The 22,264-nt window shown below is 39.2% G+C and overlaps 1 protein-coding gene across 1 annotated transcript; it reads right to left on the reverse strand.

The window, feature by feature from the left end:
• Positions 1 to 2,065: 2,065 nt before the first annotated feature.
• Positions 2,066 to 20,968, reverse strand: MCHR2 (melanin-concentrating hormone receptor 2). The gene is made up of 5 exons (XM_008580927.1): positions 20,760 to 20,968; positions 11,647 to 11,856; positions 7,374 to 7,568; positions 4,621 to 4,740; positions 2,066 to 2,548 (listed from the first exon to the last, which is right to left on the reverse strand). The coding sequence occupies exons 1-5, from the start codon at positions 20,933 to 20,935 to the stop codon at positions 2,233 to 2,235; spliced, it is 1,017 nt and encodes a 338-aa protein (XP_008579149.1). The 5' UTR covers positions 20,936 to 20,968; the 3' UTR covers positions 2,066 to 2,232.
• Positions 20,969 to 22,264: the final 1,296 nt, after the last annotated feature.

The raw sequence follows: 22,264 nt of genomic DNA on the forward strand, positions 1-22,264 counted from the left end.
TATAGACTGAGTGAGAATGATGTGGTGGAAATGGGGAAGGTCTAAGAGTCAGGAGTTTCACAATTTTACCCTTGCTTTGACAACAAAAAGCTGTGTGGCTTTGGGTTATCACTTTACCCTCTTTGGGATCCATTTCCTAATCTATAAAATTAAGCAGTTTGGTTAACAGTTTTACCAAAGTTTTACATCTAGTAATTGATCAGGCTAGAACTTAAACCAAGTCTACCAACACCAGGAATTCCAAAGCACAAAGCATTGTACACAACACTGAAACCTGTGGAGAGGAACCTCATTCCTTATTTCTTATTCCTGGAAATAATTTTGTCAGTCTTCTGAGAACAAATCTACATATGTCATTTTATTTATTTATTTATTATTTTAATTTATCAATATACAATGGAGTTGATTTTCGTGTCCCTTTACCAATTCTTCATTTTTCCCCTTCCCTCTGTCCCCCTCCCCCCATCAGCATCATAGGCATTCACTTATCTTAAGAAGTTCAAGGAAAGAAAAATGTCTGTTTGTTTAAAATCATTTAAGTCTTTAAAATCATAATATTTTCTGTATTTAAAGAGAACATGAAAGTAAACAATTGCTCTTCAATTATTAAATAATAACATCTGTTTCTGACCCACTGTTGGGTCTTCATATGTCAGGGTTATTCACTGAATTCTGACTGCTGCATCTTAGAAAAGTGAGAATGAAGGTCCCTGAAATTGTAGCCACAACACAGCTTTTGATTGAGATTATAAAGGAGCATCTAGCTCTGTGTGCACCATGCCAGACCTCAGCTGTGAAACTAAAATGTCTCAGATGTGATCTGTCACAGTTTGTAGCTCTCACATTTTTTACACGACCATTTATCCAGATACACATTTAGATACTACCTTGTTCTAAAATGTTGTCTAAAAGATCTATAGCCAAATACATTGGGTTAAAATTCATGTGTTTGGGTTGATTCAAATACAAGTTGATTACAATAAAATTGAGATATAAAAATGGAGATCAGGTCATTAAAAAGCTGGTCTCTGTGATTCATTTTCTAAAAAGGGCTGATTGAAAATCAGTTTCAGATGTTTGTGGAGCAACAATTTTATGTATTTAGATGAAGGAGGTGGGTTTACAGATTTCATCCATTAACAAAATAACAGTATTTGTCTTTGTTGAGAATACAGGCTTCAAAAGAATTTTTTTCTTTTCTAACTTTATCAAAGGACATGTTTTATACAAGCCAAAAGAGAAAAGTATAGGTGTACTGAATATCTATGAATTTGAAGGCTAATTACTTTTTGTGTCCTTGAAAAACATATACTATAACCTAAGGGGAATGTTTCTTAATGATGCTTAACATCCTGAAGTGAAGTATTATAATTAAAATGTAGACGCTGGTTTCTACAATTAGCAGGTATGAGAACAAAGCTAAATCTAAAAGAATATGCTTAAATCATCAACTTATTTCTTTCAGCTTTTAGTTTTTTCTTATGGGGCTGCAGGAGAAAGCAAAAGAGACCCCAAGTTATTGGCTCTCTCCAGTATGGTAAGTACGGGTGGCCAAGGTGGTGCAGTAGAAAAGACAGGCAGACCTGGATTTCGGCTCAGTTCTTAGATAGCTGTGCAGCATTGGGCCTATTACGTAATCTTTCTTAGTAAACAGAAGTAATAACACTTATGTCACAGGTGTGTTATGTGTGATCTTAAACATTGCATGTGTGTAGTGGATGGTAACTGTTATTCTAAAAAGTGAGGCTTGGTTATTGAAGGTATTAGATTGGAGCATGTGAAACTGACATTTTTGCAGATAAAAGATGGCCAGATTTCAGACCTCACCGTAAGGCGGTCCCCTCCTAGAAACCTCGAGGGCACTGTTACAGTGAGGCTGCAGAGTGAATGGTAGGGTCAGGTTCCTTGGTGGGTTTTGAGCCAATGGTCATGCATGGTCATTTTTATTAGTAACTAGATTATAACATGCTGAAATAACATACACAGCCACAGAACTTGGGTATCTTAGACTATGTCACTCTCTAGCCCCAATACAGATCAACACTTTACATCTTGCTAAAATGATCATATTAAACTCATTGCATTTGAATAGTTACACTTCTATTCCATGCTGCTAAGAGTCACAAGTACACAAGAAGAATGGGCACAAGCATACCACTTCACCTGCCCTTTGTAATAATACCAACAGCATAGACAATCCTGACCTAGACTCTCGGTGATTCATACACTCTACTAAAGGCTCGACTTCAGGGTGTTTTCCATATTGTTGATTTCCCTCTCAGTCACCCTCCTTCGAACATGAGGCAGACGTTTCTGGAAATTTCCACTCAGCAGGATGTAGAGAAAAGGGTTAATGCTGCTGCTGGCATAGCTGAGACAGACAGAGAGGTAATAGCCCACATAGAAGGCCAGTGTGGGCTGCTCCATCTGTAAGTTCACCAGCTGTATCACGTGATAGGGGGCAGCACTTAGGATAAAGACGGCCACCAGCACTAGCACCATCACTGTCAGCTTCATCACTCTCTGCTTTGGAACAGTAGGGTTGTAGCTGGAAAGGAAACATTCAGAGAGACAGAACATAAACAACCATAGAAATTATTGGGCAATGATTTCCTAGAAAGTTTGGGAAAGTTCATAATGGCTTTGCAGTGAAATGAAATGCTCATTTTTATATTCCTACTTATTTCAAACATTGTAAAAAGATTCTTTTTCATTCCTGTTAAAAACTTCCCAAAGTTTCCAAAGCTGGAACATTTTGAGAAACAAAATAAATAACATAATATCAAATTATAACTCAAAGTATGAGATAAATATACATGAGTCTATACTGATATAAATAATTGATTAGAATAGGAGGGGAAGAGACAAACCTTTACAGAAGAATTCCAAATAATATACATAGATACTCCTCTTTCAGGAGACGGAGCTTAATTCCCACCTTCCTCCTTTCCCCTTGAGGGTGGACTATGCTTAGTGACTCACTTCCAAGGAACAGATTAGAGAAAGGGATAAAGAGTAGTTTCACAGTGAAGAAGTTTGGCAAAACACTATCCTAACCAAGTGATCAAGGCTAATGTCAACAGTGACGTCATGTAGCTATAGAGTGACCACTGATAACACTGCGATGAGAAGAGCTGATTTTTTCCAAAAACATGCAACTACAGTCTAATCATAATACAATATCTGACAAACCCAGATTGGGGAACATTCTACAGGATACCTAGCCAGTACTCCTTATGATTCTCAAGGTCATGAAAAACAAGGAAAGAGGGAGAAACTGCCACAGACCAGAGGAGACTGAGAAGACACAACTAAATACAATGTTATCCTGGATTGAATCTGGAATAGATAGAGGACTTTAATGGAAAAACTGGTGACGTCCAGTGAAGGGTGAAATTTAGTTGATAGTAATGTATTCATTTTCTTTGTTTTGACAAATGTACCATGGTAATGTAAGATGTTAACAATGGGAGAACTTGGTGAAGGGTACATGGAAACTCTCTGTATTATCTGTACAGATCTGTACTATCTACATTTCTATAAATTTTAAATTATTCTAAAACAGAACACTTAAAAATTCCCAGTTTTTATCATGTTATATCATATTTACACATTTAATAGAAATTTCCCTGGGACATGGTAGAAGCTGATGAATAAGGCTTGGGAATAATATGAAAAAAAGCATGGGAGCTGAAAATTGTCCTAAGATGATGATTCCTTGGCTGTTCATCAGAGTAGGCACCATCCCTCCTCTAATATTTTGCATTTTGAAGCATAACTAGACAGTATAAGCTTTGTTGCATATGACGTTCTTAGCATTTTTGAGGAAAGTGTTAGGAACAAAACGATCTGATTTGGAGAACTGTTTTAAAAGGGCTCAAAAGCATCCTCTCTAGCTGTTGGTGTCTTAATATTCCACATGATTCCATTTCAATCTTCTCACCAACTCAGTTTCCTGTGCTACACTGAGAAGCTAAATCTTTTTTTCTATAACTGTGGCTGCTTCCTTTCCCATCTTAACTAGACCACTCTTTAAAAATGTAAGACTTCCAAAGAATTTCTAGAAGCTAAGTGGAAAAAAAATATTGTGAGCCAATAAACTACTTAACCTTTGGTTCCAGGGTTTGCCACAACTTTTGACTAATGGTGGTTGAATTGTTCGCATTCTTTCTTTTTAAATCTTCATAGTGTTACAACAAATAGTGTGGAGGGAAGCACAGTAAACTTGCCTTTCCAAAAGGAACACAAAAATCCATTCAAAAGACAAATTTTAATAAATTTAAACATGTGTTTACTCAACATTAGTTATATAACTACTGACCCATTCATTTGAACAAGTTGGTATACACAATTTCAAGTCGAAAATAATGTGGATTTATTTATGCAGTTTTAAAGACAACTATCTTTAAAGGTCTTTCCTGAGATCATTGTCTTTGGGTAAGTCTTTGGTTTTATTGATTACTAATGCCTTCTGAAAAAATGTAACAATGCCCAAATGTCTAAGTGTGGAATGTTTCAAGTGATTGTTGCTTAAGTTTCTGTTGTAGATGTCTTAGGATTTGTTCTTTTCTTAGTGAATTGTTCTTTTAACAAATAAAGCAAAGTAAAGCAAACACTTACCATCTGGCATCCTTATTTTGTTGATACATCTCCCAAGTATAGCATAAAATTAATATATAGCACACCAAAATCAAGGGTAAAGGGGAAAAAAAAGTTGTTATCGTCAAATAAAGAGTATACCTGTAAAATGAGAGAAAGATATCACTGTTATATTCAGTGTGCTAGGAATTGGCTTTTACAGTTTATGAGGCATGATTCTCAGATTCACCAGGGTCCAAATAAAAGTCCTTGGGGAAAAGTCAAGGATCTTTGGGTGATTTATCATACAGAAGTCCTCCTCTTCATTGTTTTCTGACAATATTGCTTGTCTCTTCTCTGTACTCAATATAGCCAAGCCCAACTGTATTGAATACAGAATAGGTGAAACTACTTATTATCATTAATTTTAGTGTTATTAACAACAACAGGCAACAGCAGGTAGCATTAATTATGTACTAGGCACTTTTCTAAGTGCTTTGTGTATTTTAACCCATTGTATCTGTGCAACCCCACGGGTATGAAGCCATTAGTATCCTCACTTTATAGAAGAAGAAACTGAGGCACACAGGGATTAAGTGCTTTGCCCACAGTTACCCAGCTAGTAAGTGGCAGAGGTGGGATTTGAACGCTGGCAAGCAGTCAATGCTCCAGGGCCCATGCTTGCAACCAAAGTTCCAGGTGGCCTCTCAATGGGCACAGAGAAGGGCTTCTTATAAAATCAGCCCATCTTTCCTCCATGCTCCTCTGGAGGGAATTCTCTGGTGAACCAACTCCATTCCTACACAGATGCCATGTTCCTCATTCCTGACAGAGCCCTCGTCTCAGTGAAAGGAGTTAGGCCGAGACTGGTTGAGTGTGGACCGGGTGGCAGAGAGAGTACTTGGGACCAGAGGGACCCTGAATGTGGTACAGTAGTTCCAGTCTCAGTTGACCTTAAGGACTTGATTCTAGGAGGAAAAACAGAGGCTGCAATTTCAGAATATCCTTTATGATAACCAATCCAGAATAGCAGCAGCAGAAGCAGCTGTTGGTGTGAAAATAACTCATATTTTTGTTTTTGTTGTTTTTGTTTGTTATTTGACGTGGGCAAAGTCGTATAGCCACATAATGAGTCTCAGGTGCTCTCCTTTTCGATAGGTTGGGTTATCAGCAGCAATGATTATTATTTCACCTTTCAAGGGGCTGATGGTTTCTGTCTGTAAGTGAAGCCAGTGCTGGTGGGAGAAATAATGAATAAACAATCAATCCTATCTATGTTGCACTGTTTGGACTGAATGTTTGTGTTCCTCCAAAATGTGCATGTTGAAATCCTAACGCACATGTGATGGTATGAAGAAGTGGGGCCTCTGGATGGTAATTAGGGTATGAGGGTGGAGCCCTCATGAATGGGATTAGTGTCATTCTAAGGAGAGACAGACACCAGAGAGTTTGCTTCCTGTCTCTTTTTCTGCCATGTAAGGATACAACAAGATGTTAACAGTCTGCAACCCAGAAGAGGACCCTCATCAGAACCTGACCATGCTGGCATCCTGATCTTGGATTTCTAGATTTCAGTACCATAAGAAATAGATTTCTGTCTTTTATAAGCCACCAGTCTATGGTACTTTGTTATAGTGGCCTGACCTAAGACATGCACTCAAATGAAGTTTTTTTTCCCCTGGATTTGTGGCTTTGCACGTCCTTTACCTTCATGCCTCTTGGGCTGTGTCCACATGATGCAGAAATGACTCATCTATTTGACAAGTGATAGAGTGGGAAACAGGGATCTGTCAGACTGACTTGAGATAACATATGTAAAAACACCTAGCACAGTAACTTGCCCTTCAAAGGTGCTAGAAAAATGTTAGTCATGGACTGTGATGCTATGTTCAAAATTTCAAATACAAATTTTTTATTTAATTTTTCTTTTCAAGTTAAAATGTCAGAAATAGCTATGTCAGTTGCTATATTTGTTTCTTAGGGCTGCTGTAAAAAATTGCCACAAGCTGAATGGCTTTAAACAACAGAAATTTATTTTCTCCCAGGTCTGGAAGTTAGAAGTCTGAAATCAAGGTGCTGGCAGGATTGGTTCTTTTTGGAGGCTCCAAGGGAGAATCTGTTCCATGCACCTTTCCTAGTTTCTGGTGCTTTCTGGAAATCCTTGGTGTTTCTCGGCTTTTACACGTATAACTCCAACCTTTGCCCCTGTTTTAACATGCATTCTCCTCTCGGTGTCTCTTCAAGTCTCCCTCTCTTTACTAGGACATCAGTCATTGGATTGAAGGACCACCCTAATTCAGTATGATCTCATCTGAACTTGGTTACATCTACAAGGACTCTATTTCAAAATAAGGTCACATTCACAGGTATGGGGTGGGGTGGGATGTTAGGGCTTGAACTTATTTTTAGGGAGTGGGGGGGTGGAGGGGTGGAACACAATCCAAGCAAACTACAATTGCGTATTGATGAAGCTGGAGTCTGGGTTACTTCTTAGACCCTTTTGGAAATTCTTCTCCTCCCTTGATTGCTGCGTTCCCACCACATCTGGCTGTCATTGATCTTTAAATCCATATTTAACTGTATTTGTGCCCATTGAGGTTACATGATTAAATTCAAAGTCTTTTCTAAAGGTTACCCTCTCCTTAAGATCAAACTATCACCTCGATTGTGTAAGGAAGAAAACTAAGCAGGGAGACTCCAAGGACACTTTTGGAAGCCACACATGTGGTGACAAGAAGGATGAAGTACTTCACAACTTAGTTCAACTCCATTTTTCTTAAGTTTTAACGACTTACCAGAGTACATTGTCAGGGGAGGTTAAATCAAAAACACAACTCTCGACACCATCTTTAAATTTGATGACCTTTGAGTAGATCCAGACAGGCAGCGCCAGAATAAAGGAAGCTGCCCAAAGGCCCAAAATGATGCCGATGGTCTTGTACCTTGTTCTCCAACTTGTCAGTCGAAATGGTTGGACGAGGGCCAAGTACCTGCAAAGCCAGTTAAGAAGGTTTTGGGAACAATCAATAAAAGCACTGAGCTCCAAGGATGAAAGGTTCACAACAAGAGTAAATTATTAGTATTATTATCCTCCCTAAAGCACACCTCTATCAGGGCAAAGGAAAGTCATATTTTTAAGAGCTGGCTGGTACCTGCAGAGAAAACAACTCTTGACCCTGCAAGTCTGAATAAACTCACTGAAATAGCTGTCACTGCCACAAACACACGGGCAACGGTAAAATTCCACAGTGCAAACTCTTTCTTTACCAAGGTGCTTCTCCAGTAAACAAGGCTCTGGAAAACTTTTTCTCTGAACAGGGATTTCCTCCAGGAGGAAATGGCTCCTTTGCTCTTGGAGGTTCAGTTCACAGAAATCACAGGGAGGATGAACGAGTGTAGTTATTATAGACAATGCAAATTCCTCAGGAAAGTTAGGCTAGAGACCAGAGGGAGGAAGTGGGTTGATTTCATAAGAAGGGGTTTTTCTTTTCCTTTTCCATTTTAGACCCAGACGAAAGGATAATCGTTAATCAAACTCGAAATCCTGACATATAAAATACATTTGGTCCTTCAGCAAATCCAAGACGAATTTTTCAGAGCTAACTGAAAGCTGAAGGATGAAGAAGAAAGCTCCGATTCAGAAGGAGGGTTATTTGAGAAGTACAGTTTTGCTGGGAGGTGAGGTGGTGGAAGTTCGTAGTCGTCGAAATTAAAGTAAAAAATAGTTTCGATGGTCTCTTAATTTTGGCGAGGTTTTTGTAGAGCTACTTAATGAAGTCTCATTAAAAATGAGAAATACCCTGTCCTCTTGATCTCTCCGTTTTGGACAAGAGGCAGGACGTTTTGCATTCAGTTAAGCGATGACGGGTGGTTGGGAGAGGTTTGGGCCAGGCTCCTCATCCGCCCCTCCTGTGCACACTGCGAATGCGTTCCCTGAGGCCGAGGCGAGGAGGCCCCTCCCTCCCCACTGGGGAAGAGGATGGAGCATTGTCTGCATAACAGCCCAGACATCACCCTGACTGGGATTATGGGAAGGTGGAGTCATGGCACCTATCAATGAGGCAATCTTCTCTGTTAGCATCCTTACCCAGATGAAAACTCTTCAACGGCTTTCCATTGGCTTTCAGATAAAATTCAGAATTCTTATCATGACCCATAAGGTCTTTCTCCACCTGACCCTGCCTGCCACTTGGGCTGGAGCTTGGGCTGGTCTCTCTCTTGACTTCGTTTGAGCTCTTCTTTCACGCTCAGGCACATGCTGTTCTAGCTGCCTGGCAAGATTTGCCTCCACTTCCTCCATCTCTTCCTTCAAGTCCCTATGTAACTTTCACTCTCACAGAAACTTTCCCTGACCACCCACTTTATAAAAGGCCCATGACTGCAAGTGCAAATTGCAGGGGGCCTCCACTTTTCCTTCCTAGTACGTTTCACTGCGTGGAAGTATGCATTCACTCGTGTGACTCAATGTCTGTCTACACCACTGGAATGTACGCCCCATGAGGACAGGAGCCTTGACTATTGGTTTACGGCCACTGTATCCCCTGCATCTGGCAATCCCCGGCATATGGGGATTTATATGAATAAATGGGCAATTTCGCCTTCTACATATTGACTTTTAGAAATTCCAGAGAATTTATTTAAAAAAAAAAAATGTAGCTACTAATGAAAGTCTATGTAGTTTTCATTTGGAGGAAAATAGTTTTAATATTTTGGGTGCTTACAATTTTTTTGTATTGCTATGGGAGGTAGAAATTCACTATTAAGTAACTTGCAGTTATTACTAATCAGAGAAAAAAATGAATTATCGGAAACACTTGAAATGTGCGATCTAGTAAATTGGCAATTGAAATGACTTAAGTATATAAACAATAAGGTATACCAAAGGCACTGAAATTTATATGTGGCCTTACAAAGCAAACTCCATTTCTCTTTTACAAAATTGCAGATTTTGCTGAACTTTTATGAGTTTAGTACAGTTAGAATTATAAGAAATACCAGGGAGGAAAAGGTTCAGTTTTATAGGATCTTCATTTGTCTTTTGCCACCTGATCCTCTAGAGTGAGTGCTGGGAGAAGAAAAAGGCCTGAATGTCTTAACTATAAAGTAAAAGTCTACCACAGTCTGTCCATCCAGATTAAAACAAAACAAAACAAAAAGGCTATTCAGGTGTATAAGACACACATGCATCTGTGGGCAACACGCACACACACAGAAAAAACCTGTCAACATTAGGAAATATATGTAGTTTGTCTGTCTGTTCCAAGGCAGAAAATGCCCATTCACTTTATTTGCGGTAAGAGGTTTACAGAAAGAGTACATATACCTCTTTAAAAAAAGCCAATATTCTCCTACTTCCACAGTTCAGGATAGGAAGAAGCTTTCATTATCCCCAAGAATGGGATTGCTATTGGTAAGGCCTGTATTTTAGGTTGCTTTTCTACAGTGGGCCTGGCCTGTGCAGGGCCCTCTCCCTGATGCTGGACCCTGGCAAGCTCGCGGGTCAGCACTGTCTGGTATCAGCTGAGCTAACCAGGTCTACACAGTACATCAATCAGTGGTGTTAATTATAAATTGAGAAGCACACTCTATATTTTGAGAATTCTTCTGTAAAAAAAGTAGGAGGATATAAAAAATGCATAAAACATTACCATAATCATTCATTTTTTGTCAGAGTGAATGATTTTTATGAACCTTGCCATTGCTTTGTTTATCCATCTGAAGAATGGCTTATCACTTCCCCACCCCAAAGGCCCACTTGGCAGGGTCCAAGAAACAGAGCTCAGCAAAAAGTCCTGGATGGACCACAGGAAATTTAACACATCTTTTAAGACATTTATTCATTCATTCATTAATATTTTGTGAGCACCTATGTATCAGGCATTGTTACACAGACATTTGGGATTCATTAGTAGACAAAGACCCTGCCTCTGTAGAATTTATGTTTGAGGTTTAGGGAGAACTAGACAAATAAACAATGCACACACACACAGAGTAAATTAGGTAAATTATGTAATATACTTGAAGCAAGGGAAAAAGAGAAAGTAGATCAGAGCAAGGGTGATCAATTGCGTTGGGTTGAGGAGAAGGTGGAGGGAGATTTTAAGTGGGTTGTTCTTGGAGACAGCATATCACTATTGACCATATTATATTATGGTTGTCTTTCACCCATTTGTGTTTGGGGAGAGCTGCTAGGACCTGGCATGGAGGTTCTGGCATCTGAATGATGCAGGAAATATCCTAGCTTACCTATTCCTACAGTGCCAGGTAATAAGGTAGTTACAAACTACCTGCCCTCTCTAGAGTAGGAAGGCCTGGGATCTGAGCTGGGCTTCACCCGTCATTGGCTCCATACGTCCTCACCATCACCATCAGCTCCTCAAATAACATCATCTTGCATGGCTGCTGAAAAGGGCTACGGCACATTCTAGGACCTAGTGGAATAAATTTCTAATGATGTAAAATGTCAGCTTTTGCCTTAACCATTCATAATGATGTATGTAAAAGATGGTCTTCCTGGTATTGGGAAACCATTTCATAGCTGTTTACGAGCCTGCATCTACTCCATTGACTCCTTAGAGCTGCTAGGTGATAACAGTTGTGTGACACAGTGAACATACAAGAAATAGCCCTGGATGATTAGTGAGGGCTAATAGTCCTTCAGTTCTCAGCTCTGCCACTAACTCTCCATGTCCCCCAGCAAATCCCTTCCCCTTTCTGGGCCTTAGCTTCCTTATTGCAAGAATGATGGAGGAGAGTTCATTCTGGCTTCCAGTATTTCATGATATTGTCATTTTTTTTTTTTCTTGCAGTCAATTGCAGATAAAACTGAGGTTAAAAAGAATAACTAGACAAAATATTTTAATGTTTTACTTTTTCCATGAAGAAAAATAGTCCTCTGTGAAAGTTGAAAAAAATATTCTTAAGTACTCAGTCCCACAATGAAACAAACAAAGGAAGTGGAGCTTTGCTGTTATAAGCCAGCACCGACATTGCTTAAATTGGAATGAGCTTGGGGAAGCACAGGCACCTCTGAGTTATATTAAGATACTTTAAAGTTTCTTCACTTACCTGTCCACACTCATTACAGTCATGATGGCACTACAGGCAAACTGGTTGCAAGTATCCAGGGATGTGATTATGGTGCAGAGAGGCCCCCCAAACACCCACTGTCCCCCCAGGGCCCACTGGTGAATAAGAAAAGGCATTCCAATGATGTGGACCAAATCAGCCACAGCCAGGTTGCAGATATAAATGTCAGGGATTGTTTTTTTTCTGGACCTGAAAGAAATGGAGGGAAAGTGAGGATTGATATTGACAGTATGTACCTTCTTCAATATAACCACCGGTTACAAATTTTTAATTGCCATAATTAATGTTAAAAGTTAAAGGAAAACCTACACAAATGTACAGAGGAATGTCTAGTCTTGCGTATATTTAAACATTTTGAACTATTTATCTAACTAAATGTGGTGGTTTAAAAATATGTCCACAAATTCTTTGATATTCCTTTAATAGATGAAGCGTAATTCCTTTTCTCTGACAGTTGGACTTAATAACTCTCTTCTAACAATTAAAAGATGGTGGAAGTGACAGTGTGTGACATTCAAACTTTGGACACAAAGGCATTGTGGACTTTCTCTTTACTCTGCCTTGGATCACTCTCACTGGTGGAAGCCAGCTGCCATGTTGTGAGGATACTCAAGTCACACTATGAAGAGATCCACGTGGAAAGGAGCTGAAGCCTTTTGCCAACAGTCAACCAGCACCAACTTGCCAGGTGTGTGCGTGAGCTACTTTGGAAGTAGATCTTCCAGCCCCAGACAAGCCTTTGGATGACTGTAACTCTTGAGGACAGCTTGACTGAAGCTTTATGAGAAACTCTGAGCCAAAACCAATCAGCTAAGCTGCTCTTGGATTCCTGACCTTCAGAAACTATGGGAGGTAATACATGTTTAGTGTTTCAAGCCATTAAGTTTTGAGATCATTTTCTGTGTAGCAAAAAATCAAACCAACTTTAAACACACTCAAACACAGGCAAAAGTGTGTAGTCTTACTCATTTCTGGTTCCTAAAACAGCTGAACAGTGAAAATAAATGGCTTTCATTGAACAACACATTGTTTCCTACTGCAGTTGAGGTCATTGTTAAAATCTTAACGATTACTTAGAAATATTCCAGTAAAATCTAACCCAATAGCAAAGACTGTTAATGAAGACCCTGAAATACAGACAGTGAGGAGAGGAATCTGAAATGGGTGAACTGGTAGATGGCATGAGAATGATCTCATGTCTCAGGTGAGGGGAGGGAATGCAATGCCATCTAGATGTGGCATTCTCACCTGCAGGTGAAAGGATTTTCTGAGAGCAGAATTTAATTTTAAAATTCAGTTGGTCCCTATATTCAGGAAGCTGACACATTCAATAATAAAGTTATAATTTTTATCTGGGAAATGCTATTCCTTAATTCAACAAACATTTTATTGAGCACCAATTACATATCAGGCATAATATTGTGCTCTGGGGACAAAAGGCTAAATAATCTATGAAGGCTAGCATCAAGGAGCTTATCATCTAGACGTGTATAAATAAATGATCACATTACAATTTGATGAGAGAAAACTGGAGACAAGCACAAGGAGCACAAAGAAGAAGCCTCTCCCTTCTCCCCTGGGGACTGTCAAGACAGATTTCTTGGTAGAAGTGGCATCTGAACTGAGGATAAATAAGAACTTAAAAAACACTTAAGAGTTAGTCCTAAGAAAATGCCACAATTGCTGGTTCATGCTGGATCTAGGGCTACTTCTCTGTTGTTTAGAAGCCAGTGTGTGTCTTTATTATTTGCTGGCTGCAAATTCTATAGCCTGTGAACATTTCTAAGCTCTTAAATCTTCGCATGAAACATCGGACTGGGTGAGGCCATATTTTGCCCAGGCCTTGGCGACATACATTGTGCCAGGAAGTCACTGCCACAGAGTCTTTACTCGTCAACCACACTCTAGTCATTTTTGATGCTACTGGTAAAACAGGTTGTTCCTTACCCCTAGGAGGTTGGTCGCTCACATCAGAATGATCAAGAGGAAGAAGAAACATGAGGAAAAGATCACGTCAACTGAAAGGGCAGCCTAGTGACTGTCCTTGGTCTCTCATCCCCTGTCCTCTTTGAGCCATTGAGAGTGGGAGATGGAGAGGGACAGGGAAGGAGGACAGATAACAGGGGTCAGGTAAAAGGAGTTCCAACTAAAAAAAAAAACAACCCACTGATCTTAGCCTATAAATAGGTGTTATTTGCATTTGAATTGGGGTGTAAACAATAAGCAGTTGCTTGGGTCCTAACTGCAGCAATGAGACCCAAGGTCCTTGCTCTCCTCTAGACAGGCACCCATCATTTACTGATAAGGAATTATGGTAATTCTATTGTTGAGGAGGTGCAGGCCATTAACTGATAATTAAAAAGAATTAAATGAAAGAGTTTCTAGATGACATTTTTTATAGCACAAAGAGAATTCTGAAGCAAATGATGTATTTATCTGGACATAACATGCTAGGGGAATATGAACAACACATATGTTTATTATTGCTTTCTTTATTGAAAGTGACAACATAGAAATTAAAAATAATTATACAGAAATTGTAAAATTTCTAACTGTATAACATTCTTTTTTTAGGTCTAATTTATCTTCAGATTTCCTGTTGTCAGACTTCATTAGACTTACGTCTCTTACGACTCAAATGTTTAAAATAAAAAACACAGACTTGTGATAGTTTTGGCTGATATATTTTTCATATGGTTAACATGAATGTATCTAATGTTCACTAATTTAAGGAATGGTAAAAGAAATACTGGTATTTCACAATGCCACACAAGACATGATATAGCTGTTACAAATAATAGTTTGGAAGAATATTTTATCAAATGGGAAAATACTTATAATATTAAGTAAAAAAAGAATATTGACTATGTGAGATGAAGTGTGACTCCAAATTTATTTAAACATTTGCTTAAAAATATATAGGAATAAAATGTCAAGTGATCACAATGATTACCTACTTGATGGTAGGAGTATGATTGACTTTTTACTTTATTCTTTGTATTATCTGATGATTTTTCAAAATTTCTATTAAAACCACATTTACCTTTTGCAATACAAAAATCACAATATATATCATGGATTAAATAAAACTAACAAAACACATGTAGGCTCCTGTACTGGTCACTCCCCTGCTTGTTCTCAAATCTACTTCTCATCCTCCCGAGATTTGTCCTCCTTGACAGCTGGCTTCTGACTAGGTCTGGCCAATAGGAAGCATTGGTGGGAAACTGGAGGGTAGGGGGAGAAGAGAAGCCAGAGTATTTCTTTCCCCTCTCTGCTGCTGAAATGTAGGTCAGTGGCTGCATCTCTTCACTGGTGCTGGCTTCCTCCTGCGGCCCCTACTCCATGGCCCCAGATCTTACTGTGGCTATGAGGCAGGAGTAAGGAAAGTGCTGGCAGGAGAGACTCCATTTTATTGTCTGCACCAGGAACCCAGCAATAGTCTACATGCTAGAAATGCAGCAGACGCCCCAGGGACAACAGACCCACGTCCTGTTGCAGGAAACACCAGGGAGGGCAGGAGTTAAAAGATAAGCTCTAAAGACCCACTTGTATGTCCTCTTCCCACAAGCATGTCAGTACCCAGGGTTGTTTAACCTCCTTGTGTAAGCATTCTTTTACAGGCCTCAAGAGAACAGTGAGGTCCCACCTGCTGAGGCTGAAAATGCAACGCCTTGTGACCAACTGATGAAGACTGGAGATCTCACCCTCTTTCCCAAGCCTCCGACTCAGCTCTTTTGCCTTTAAAAACCCCTTGTGCTGAACATCTGCGGAGTAACACCCCTCCTTCATGTTGACTCCCTTCTGCACAAGTTTCTTTCAATAAATTTAGCTTGCTCACTGTCACTAAGGGTTCAGCGTTCACTTCTATGACATTGACTCCCAACAAACCTGGCATCCTAGGTCCGGGAACAGCTACAGCTCCCAGCAGGCAGCCCAGACTCCTGGAGTCTATAAAACCACCTCTTCCCTTTCTCCCTCCAGCTCAGGGTGGGAATAAGGTGCTGGTGTTGGGGTGGTGTGGGGTAGGACCCAGAAGTGGCTTCCTGCTCTTGTTAATTTCTGGGTTACCTCATCATCCCCTGTTTGGCATTTAACTCTAGTTAAATTAAATCCCTATTATGAGCCAACTCCAATGTATTAATAGTGACTTCCTGAAGCACTGTGCTGAGAAGAATTCTGAGTTCTCACACGGGTGCTACTACAGGACAGACTTGTGTGATTAGAGATGACTGCCAAGGATGGGAGAGTTCAGAGTCAAGTCACATAGTTGCCAACCCTGCTTTAGGTACATATCGTAATATAATGGAAAGAGAACCTAACCGGAAGTTCCATGTTCATTTCTGTGCCCTCACTCATTGTGCCCTTGGGCAAGTCATTCAACCCCTTTAGATTCCAGAGTCAGCGTGGTGCATTGGCCAACCGGACCATAGCAATGAGGGTCCAGTTCATTTGAACAGATGTGGTAATGTGGTGCTCTAGCATCTAAAAAAAAGTAGGGTATGTGTGCAGCCAAGGGTATCAGTCAATTCTAACAAGAGCTTGTGTCTGGCTGACTCTCTGGAAATGGTAGAAGGCTGGGTCAGGAGGAGCCATTAGTTATGATTTAAGCTGAGTGGGAGAAAAAGAAGAGGTTCTAAAACATTTCCCTCTCTGAGTGTCTCAGCAACTGGAATTTCACCATTAGACAGTATTCCTTTGTGTTAACACACTGTCCATCTTGTAATCTCTGTATAAAATGCAGACACCATTGAGAGGATTAAAAAGTAAGCTGTTTCAGTAATTCATGACTTAGTGTGAATGAGCTGACTGACAGGGAGATGAAGGCAGGGAGTGACAGAATGGGAAGTTTTTATTTATTGGGGAACAGTGCACCTCTTGGAGAGTCTCTGCCCACTTGAAGTGGGTCTGTCAGCAGACAGGAGAAAGATGTGTTCAGGAGGTGGAGGTGGGGGTTTGACGAAAAACAGTCATCTCCTTTATTAAAGTACAGTCATGTGTCACTTAACAGGGATATGTTCTAGAAATGCATCGTTAGGTGATGTTGTCATGTGAACATCATAGAGTGTTTACACAAACCTAGGTGGTACAGCCTACTACACACCTAGGCTGTATGCTATAGTCATTATAATCTCATGAGATCACTGTCATATATGCAGTCCGTCATTGAGCGAAATGTCATTATGCAGCGCATGACTGTAGTTTCCCAGGCCCACTGTGCCTGTGGAAAATAGTGAAGTACGAGGTTGAGATTGTTAGTCTGTCTCTTGGGAATGTAAGGGGAAAATATTGTAATTGGCCCAATTATCCTCCTACATTTTCGAAACTGGCTTCCTTTTAACCTACCATGAATTTCAGGTAAAACGGACTAATAATGATCTGGCCTAACTACTTTATAGTGACTTTCCTAATGCACAACTTGTATATTCCTTTTTTAAAAAAGTCACTCAGATAGTACATTTGATTCTTGAAGTGCCATCTTTCTTAAACCTATTTCTCCATACATGTTTCTAGTCTTCCTTTGGCAAGGCAGAAATTAGTTCATTGCTGGCTTTCCAGCATCCCTAAGATCTTACTAACCTACAGTTGTATTGATGCTCATCATCTTTGGTACATTTTACCATAAATGGGAAAATCATTAATACTCTTTAAATGTATCTATTTCTCCTTATTTTTAGTGCAGGCTTGATATTTTATTTGAGCCACTTTTCTATTAAGAAGGTAACAAGAAAGATCATGGTATGTCATGATGAAAACATTAATACAAATTGCCTTAAAATTTTTGGAAAGCAATTTGCAAAAAAAGTGTTAGATAAATTCCTAGCCCCCTCCCCCCCAAAAAATTAAAAGTTGCTTTCAAATGATTTTTGAAAGATTAATAAATTTTTGGAAAACATTTGCAAAAAAGATGTTAACGTCTTAGCAATAAAAATTAAAATGAAGTTGTTCTCAGTGCTTTTGAAAGATTAAAATATTCATTTGAAAAGCTCCATTGACATTCCTATATCTAATGTATCTTCTCACATATTATCTACAAAATGCTAATGATATGAAGAAATGACAGATTTTTCACAGTCCTTACAAACAAATTGGCTAGTATGATGGCTCAGATTTTCTTCTTTTCCAGTTAAAAGATACTGGCTTTATGTTGAGAATCTGTTTCCATAAGCTATGGCTCAGAAATAACTTTTAGAAGAGTTCACATTGCACATTTCTTCTTTTTTTCCAACTTTGTCACCATATGAAAAGATGGGATTAGGTTGCTGTCTATTGGTGTAAATTGAGGGATCCAAGAAATTTCTTTGGCTCCATATAGCCCTTCAACAGCTTGTCACAAAGCCTGAAATCCCCCATGAAGAGTTTTTGTATATAAATGTTGCCTGTAAAAGTGCAAACATTTCTGCAAAGCTAACACCTTATAAGGACTGGTTTTTCAACAGTGGGAGCAAGGCTCTTGGGTGTAGGACACACCATATGCGTCTTAGGAGAGCAAGGCAAAAATACTGAGGGGCCTGAGGGAAAGAAGAAAGAAGTAGGCAAGTGCAACAGGCCAACAGGGGTGAGCTGGAAATGTTCCCAAGTCTCTGGCTATTAAAACTTTCTACTTGGCACTATTGCCTCCTTGAGGTTGCCTGAAAATATTTGATTATTTCCATTTCCTTCCCTGAAACTTATTATTTGAACCATCTTTCCCACCCCACTTGATTGTTTTTAATGTCTTGCATTATTTTAAAAGTTATTGCATGTGTTTGAATCTTATCTTCTCCACTAGCCTATAAACATTTTAGAGTCAGACACTGCCATAGTATTTCTTTGGTATTTCCATAACCGTTAGGACAGTGCTACTCATGCAATAGGTATTTAGTAATATATATTGAGTTAAACTGCTTCCAACACTTTAAAAAAAATAGTTTAAAATGCTCGACATTCACAAATGGCTTTACAGAACACAGGGAATGCCTGAATTCACTAAGAGTAGAATCCCAACGTACTAAATAAATTCTGGATGGTATAAAAAATACCATTGATCCACCACACCTAACTGCAGAGATAGAGACAGTACAAGTTTGAGAGAGGACTGGATGATGAGAAGCCACCCGGGAAAAGCGACCAGTTAAGAGCCTTCTCGGGGATGGTGAGCATCATCTGCATCACCATCCTGAGGGCTGCTCTTGCTTTTAATTGGTCCTGCGAAGAGTCTTCTCTCCACAGGGTAAATCCAACAACTATCTTTCTACTTTTAACTATGTGTGTGTGTGTGTTTGTTTCCATTAGCATGGAGGAAATAACCTGAAATTTGCAATCATAGGTTCTGCATTCAATTGCCAGAGCTGCCACCTACTAGCTGTGTGATGCTGGATGAGTTATTTACTCTCCTGAATCTGTTTCCTCAAATGGTGTCTTAGTCTGTTCTCTGTTGCTTATAACAGAATACCTGAAACTGGGTAATTTATAAAGAAATGAAATTGATTACTTACAGTTTTGGAGGCTGGAAGTCCATGGTCCAGGGGGCACATCTGGTGAGGGCCTTCTTCTGGGTGGGAACTCTCTACAAAGTCCCATGGCAATGCAGGGCATCACATGGCAAGAAAGGCAAGAGCTCTTTCATGGGCTCTCCTTATAAAGCCACCAGTCCACACCCATGATAACTCGTCACTCCATGAATGGATTAGTACCTTCATGACAGCATAGTCCTCCCGGTCCAATCACCTCTTAAAGGCTCTGGCTCTCCACACTACCATAGTCTGATTTCCCACCCTCTTAACACTGTTACGATGGGAATTGAGTTTCCATCACATGCAACTTTGGGGGATAGTCAACCCATAATAAATGAGTATAATAAAAGTACTGATGTTTTGAGGACTAAATAAGCTTACAACTGTGCTTTCAAAGTGTACCACGATTCTCAAAAGTTTTTTTTTTTTTTTCCTTTTTGTCTTTTTCCGTGTCCGGCAACGGATCGCAACCCTCAGTGTCGCCCCCGTACCGGACCGGGACCGGCAACGGGATCGCAACCCTCGGTGTTGCTCCCGCGCCTCGCTCAGCCAGTGAGCGGGAACCGGTCTGTATGTGGGATCCGAACCCTCGGCGGGAGTGCTGCCGCACTTCCCAAGCGGCGCACTGTAGCAGTGCGCCACCGGGCCAGCCCCTCAAAAGTTTTTTGCAGTTGTGTGTTAATATAATGCTGAAAACACCTACTAGTCAGTACTCTAGAATGTCTTTTATAACATATAAATATGAAGAAATATCTTAAAAAAATGATTGTTATAAGTATGATTAGAGGCCAGGACAAAAAATTTTAACATTTTGTATTAAAACCAGTAAAACTTAAATGTGAAAATAATCAGGATAGCAAAGATATCATGTAGTCGTGGGGCATGTGTGCATTACTTCTAAATCCATGTTGTCAAGTCCACAGAGAACAAGTAATCTGTTCTTATTCTCAAGGTTAAACCTTATGCTCTACTTGAGGGGAAGGAGGACATTGCCTGAATTAGGTGGGGATATGGGCAAAGGCAGGAGGTACCAGGAAGCAGATATCTTTCAATTTGGTCTCTATGGGGATGGTCTATATGGGGAGGGGAACAGCTCACTATCTGTGACTCCCTGCATCTTCAGGTAATAAAGTGGAGTCTCCTTTTGCCCATGTGAGTGAACAAGAGTCTCTTTAACCATCCCAAGTGGGTCAGCTTCTTAGTATAACTCTTACTGCTGGAAAATAAAATGGTTGCATTGCAGTTTCAATCCCTGCCTGGGCCCTACTCCCAGAGATTCTGAGTTAATGGTTCTGGGGTGAAATGGCATATCGGGATTTTTTAAAGTTCCTCAAGTGATTCTAATACATGGCTAAGATGGAGAGTCACTGCTCTAAAAATTCACTGACCCAGCAGTAAGCATCGGCTTAAGTCTTACCATTTTGAGATCTGCAACTCAGATGTTACTTAATGCACGATGAAAATATCTTAACTTATTTTAAGAAAATACTCTCAAAATCTGATTTCATTAAGAAAAATCCTACAGGAGAAAAGATTCATTTAGGGAGTTTAGAGTGTGTTTCCCTAAATTCTGGAAGAAAAGAAAAAGGTCCTTACCTTATTATAGTGAACACAACAAGGATATTGCCAACTAACCCTGTTGAACAGATAATCCCAATCATGGAAGGGAAGATGACTGTATCCACAACACTGGGGGTTTGGTAAGCAAACTCTTTATTCGAGGATTTGTTTAAAAGTTCAGCAGAGGTATTCCAGGATGAGTGAAATTTCATTGTTCATGGACTTCCAGTGGTTAAAGCTGTGAAGTAATAGGGGGTGATTTATTTAATGAGTTCCCCCAATATAGATTTCTTTTACCTAATTAAAAAATTTTATTGTAGCCTCCTTTGCACAAAGATTCTATGCAACACAGATTTCCAAGGTAAGTATGATTGGTCGCTGTTCATAGTGATCTCACAGATTACCAGAAGAGTTAGGTAAACAGCAAATTACAGAACAGCATGAGAAGCACCGTGATAGTCTTCACATCTTATCACACATTATTGTAGTACATGCTTTGAGCATAGCTGACATTCTCTCAGTATACCCTGGTACTGGTGTCTACAGCTGGCATCTATTCTTACTGCCTGTGTGTCTATTCCTGTTGGCTAGCAGCCCTGTAACACATAGGTTGTTAAATATTATCTTCTTTGCTATAAAGAACATTGGGTATATCCAACTTTGTCTATTTAAAATGGAGTACATAAGACTCCTGAGATGATTCTTGAGCTATCTTGAAAGATAAGGAAGAGTTATCTTAGCACAGGATAGTTGTAGGAAGGAAAATATGTTGCAGTCAGTGGAGGCACCATGTACAAAGAAGTATACAGGGAGAAACAGTCACCAGTCAATCTAAAAACAAACCAGTAAACAAACAAAATCAAATAGAACTGGAAAATTATTTGCTCAGCCAACTGTCTTGATAAAAGACCGTTTTTAAATGCCATGTAAGTTTGGTTTCTGGTACTGATACATTGGGTTACTCAAATTAATCTTCCCAATGAAAACAATAAAATATGCTGGACAAAATGTGTATATGTGTATGTATGTATATACACATGAGGATTAGAAAAAATCTCTCATTATTTCAAGATGACATTATCATGTATTTGTAAGAGAGTTTAGCGAGGTTGCTGGATATAAAAACAATAAGCAAAAAATTAATTGTATTTCCATATATCTTCTACAAACCATTAGAAAAAAGAAATTTATAAAGAGGAAACACTGAATCATTAAAAATATATATACCTAACACTAAACCTAATAAAAAATATGTAAGATCTCTACTGGGAAAATTATAAAACTTTACTGATGTTAAAGCAAGTCCATACAAATTAAGAAAAATACCACGTTAATGGATTTGAAGACTCATTATTCTATGCATGTCAATTCTCCCCAAATTGATTTATAGATTTAATACAATTCCAACTAAATCCAGATAGTTTTATTGTGTGTGTGAAATACGACAACAAGCTACTTCAGAAATTTAATTAAAATGCAAAAGGCTAAGAATAGCAAACAAACTTTTTTTTTTTTTTTTTTTTTTTTTTTTTTTTTTTTTT

Source organism: Galeopterus variegatus, unplaced genomic scaffold (genome assembly GCF_000696425.1).
Source record: "Galeopterus variegatus unplaced genomic scaffold, G_variegatus-3.0.2 Scaffold2206, whole genome shotgun sequence".
Lineage (NCBI taxonomy): Eukaryota > Metazoa > Chordata > Mammalia > Dermoptera > Cynocephalidae > Galeopterus > Galeopterus variegatus.

Coding starts and splice junctions, on each gene's coding strand:
- MCHR2 (XM_008580927.1), bottom strand. CDS start 20,935: ATGAAATTTCACTCATCCTGGAATACCTCTGCTGAACTTTTAAACAAA. Junction 11,857..20,759: donor GTTGTGTTCACTATAATAAG/GTAAGGACCTTT, acceptor CATTTCTTTCAG/GTCCAGAAAAAAAACAATCC. Junction 2,549..4,620: donor CAAAATAAGGATGCCAGATG/GTAAGTGTTTGC, acceptor TTTCCTTTCCAG/CTACAACCCTACTGTTCCAA.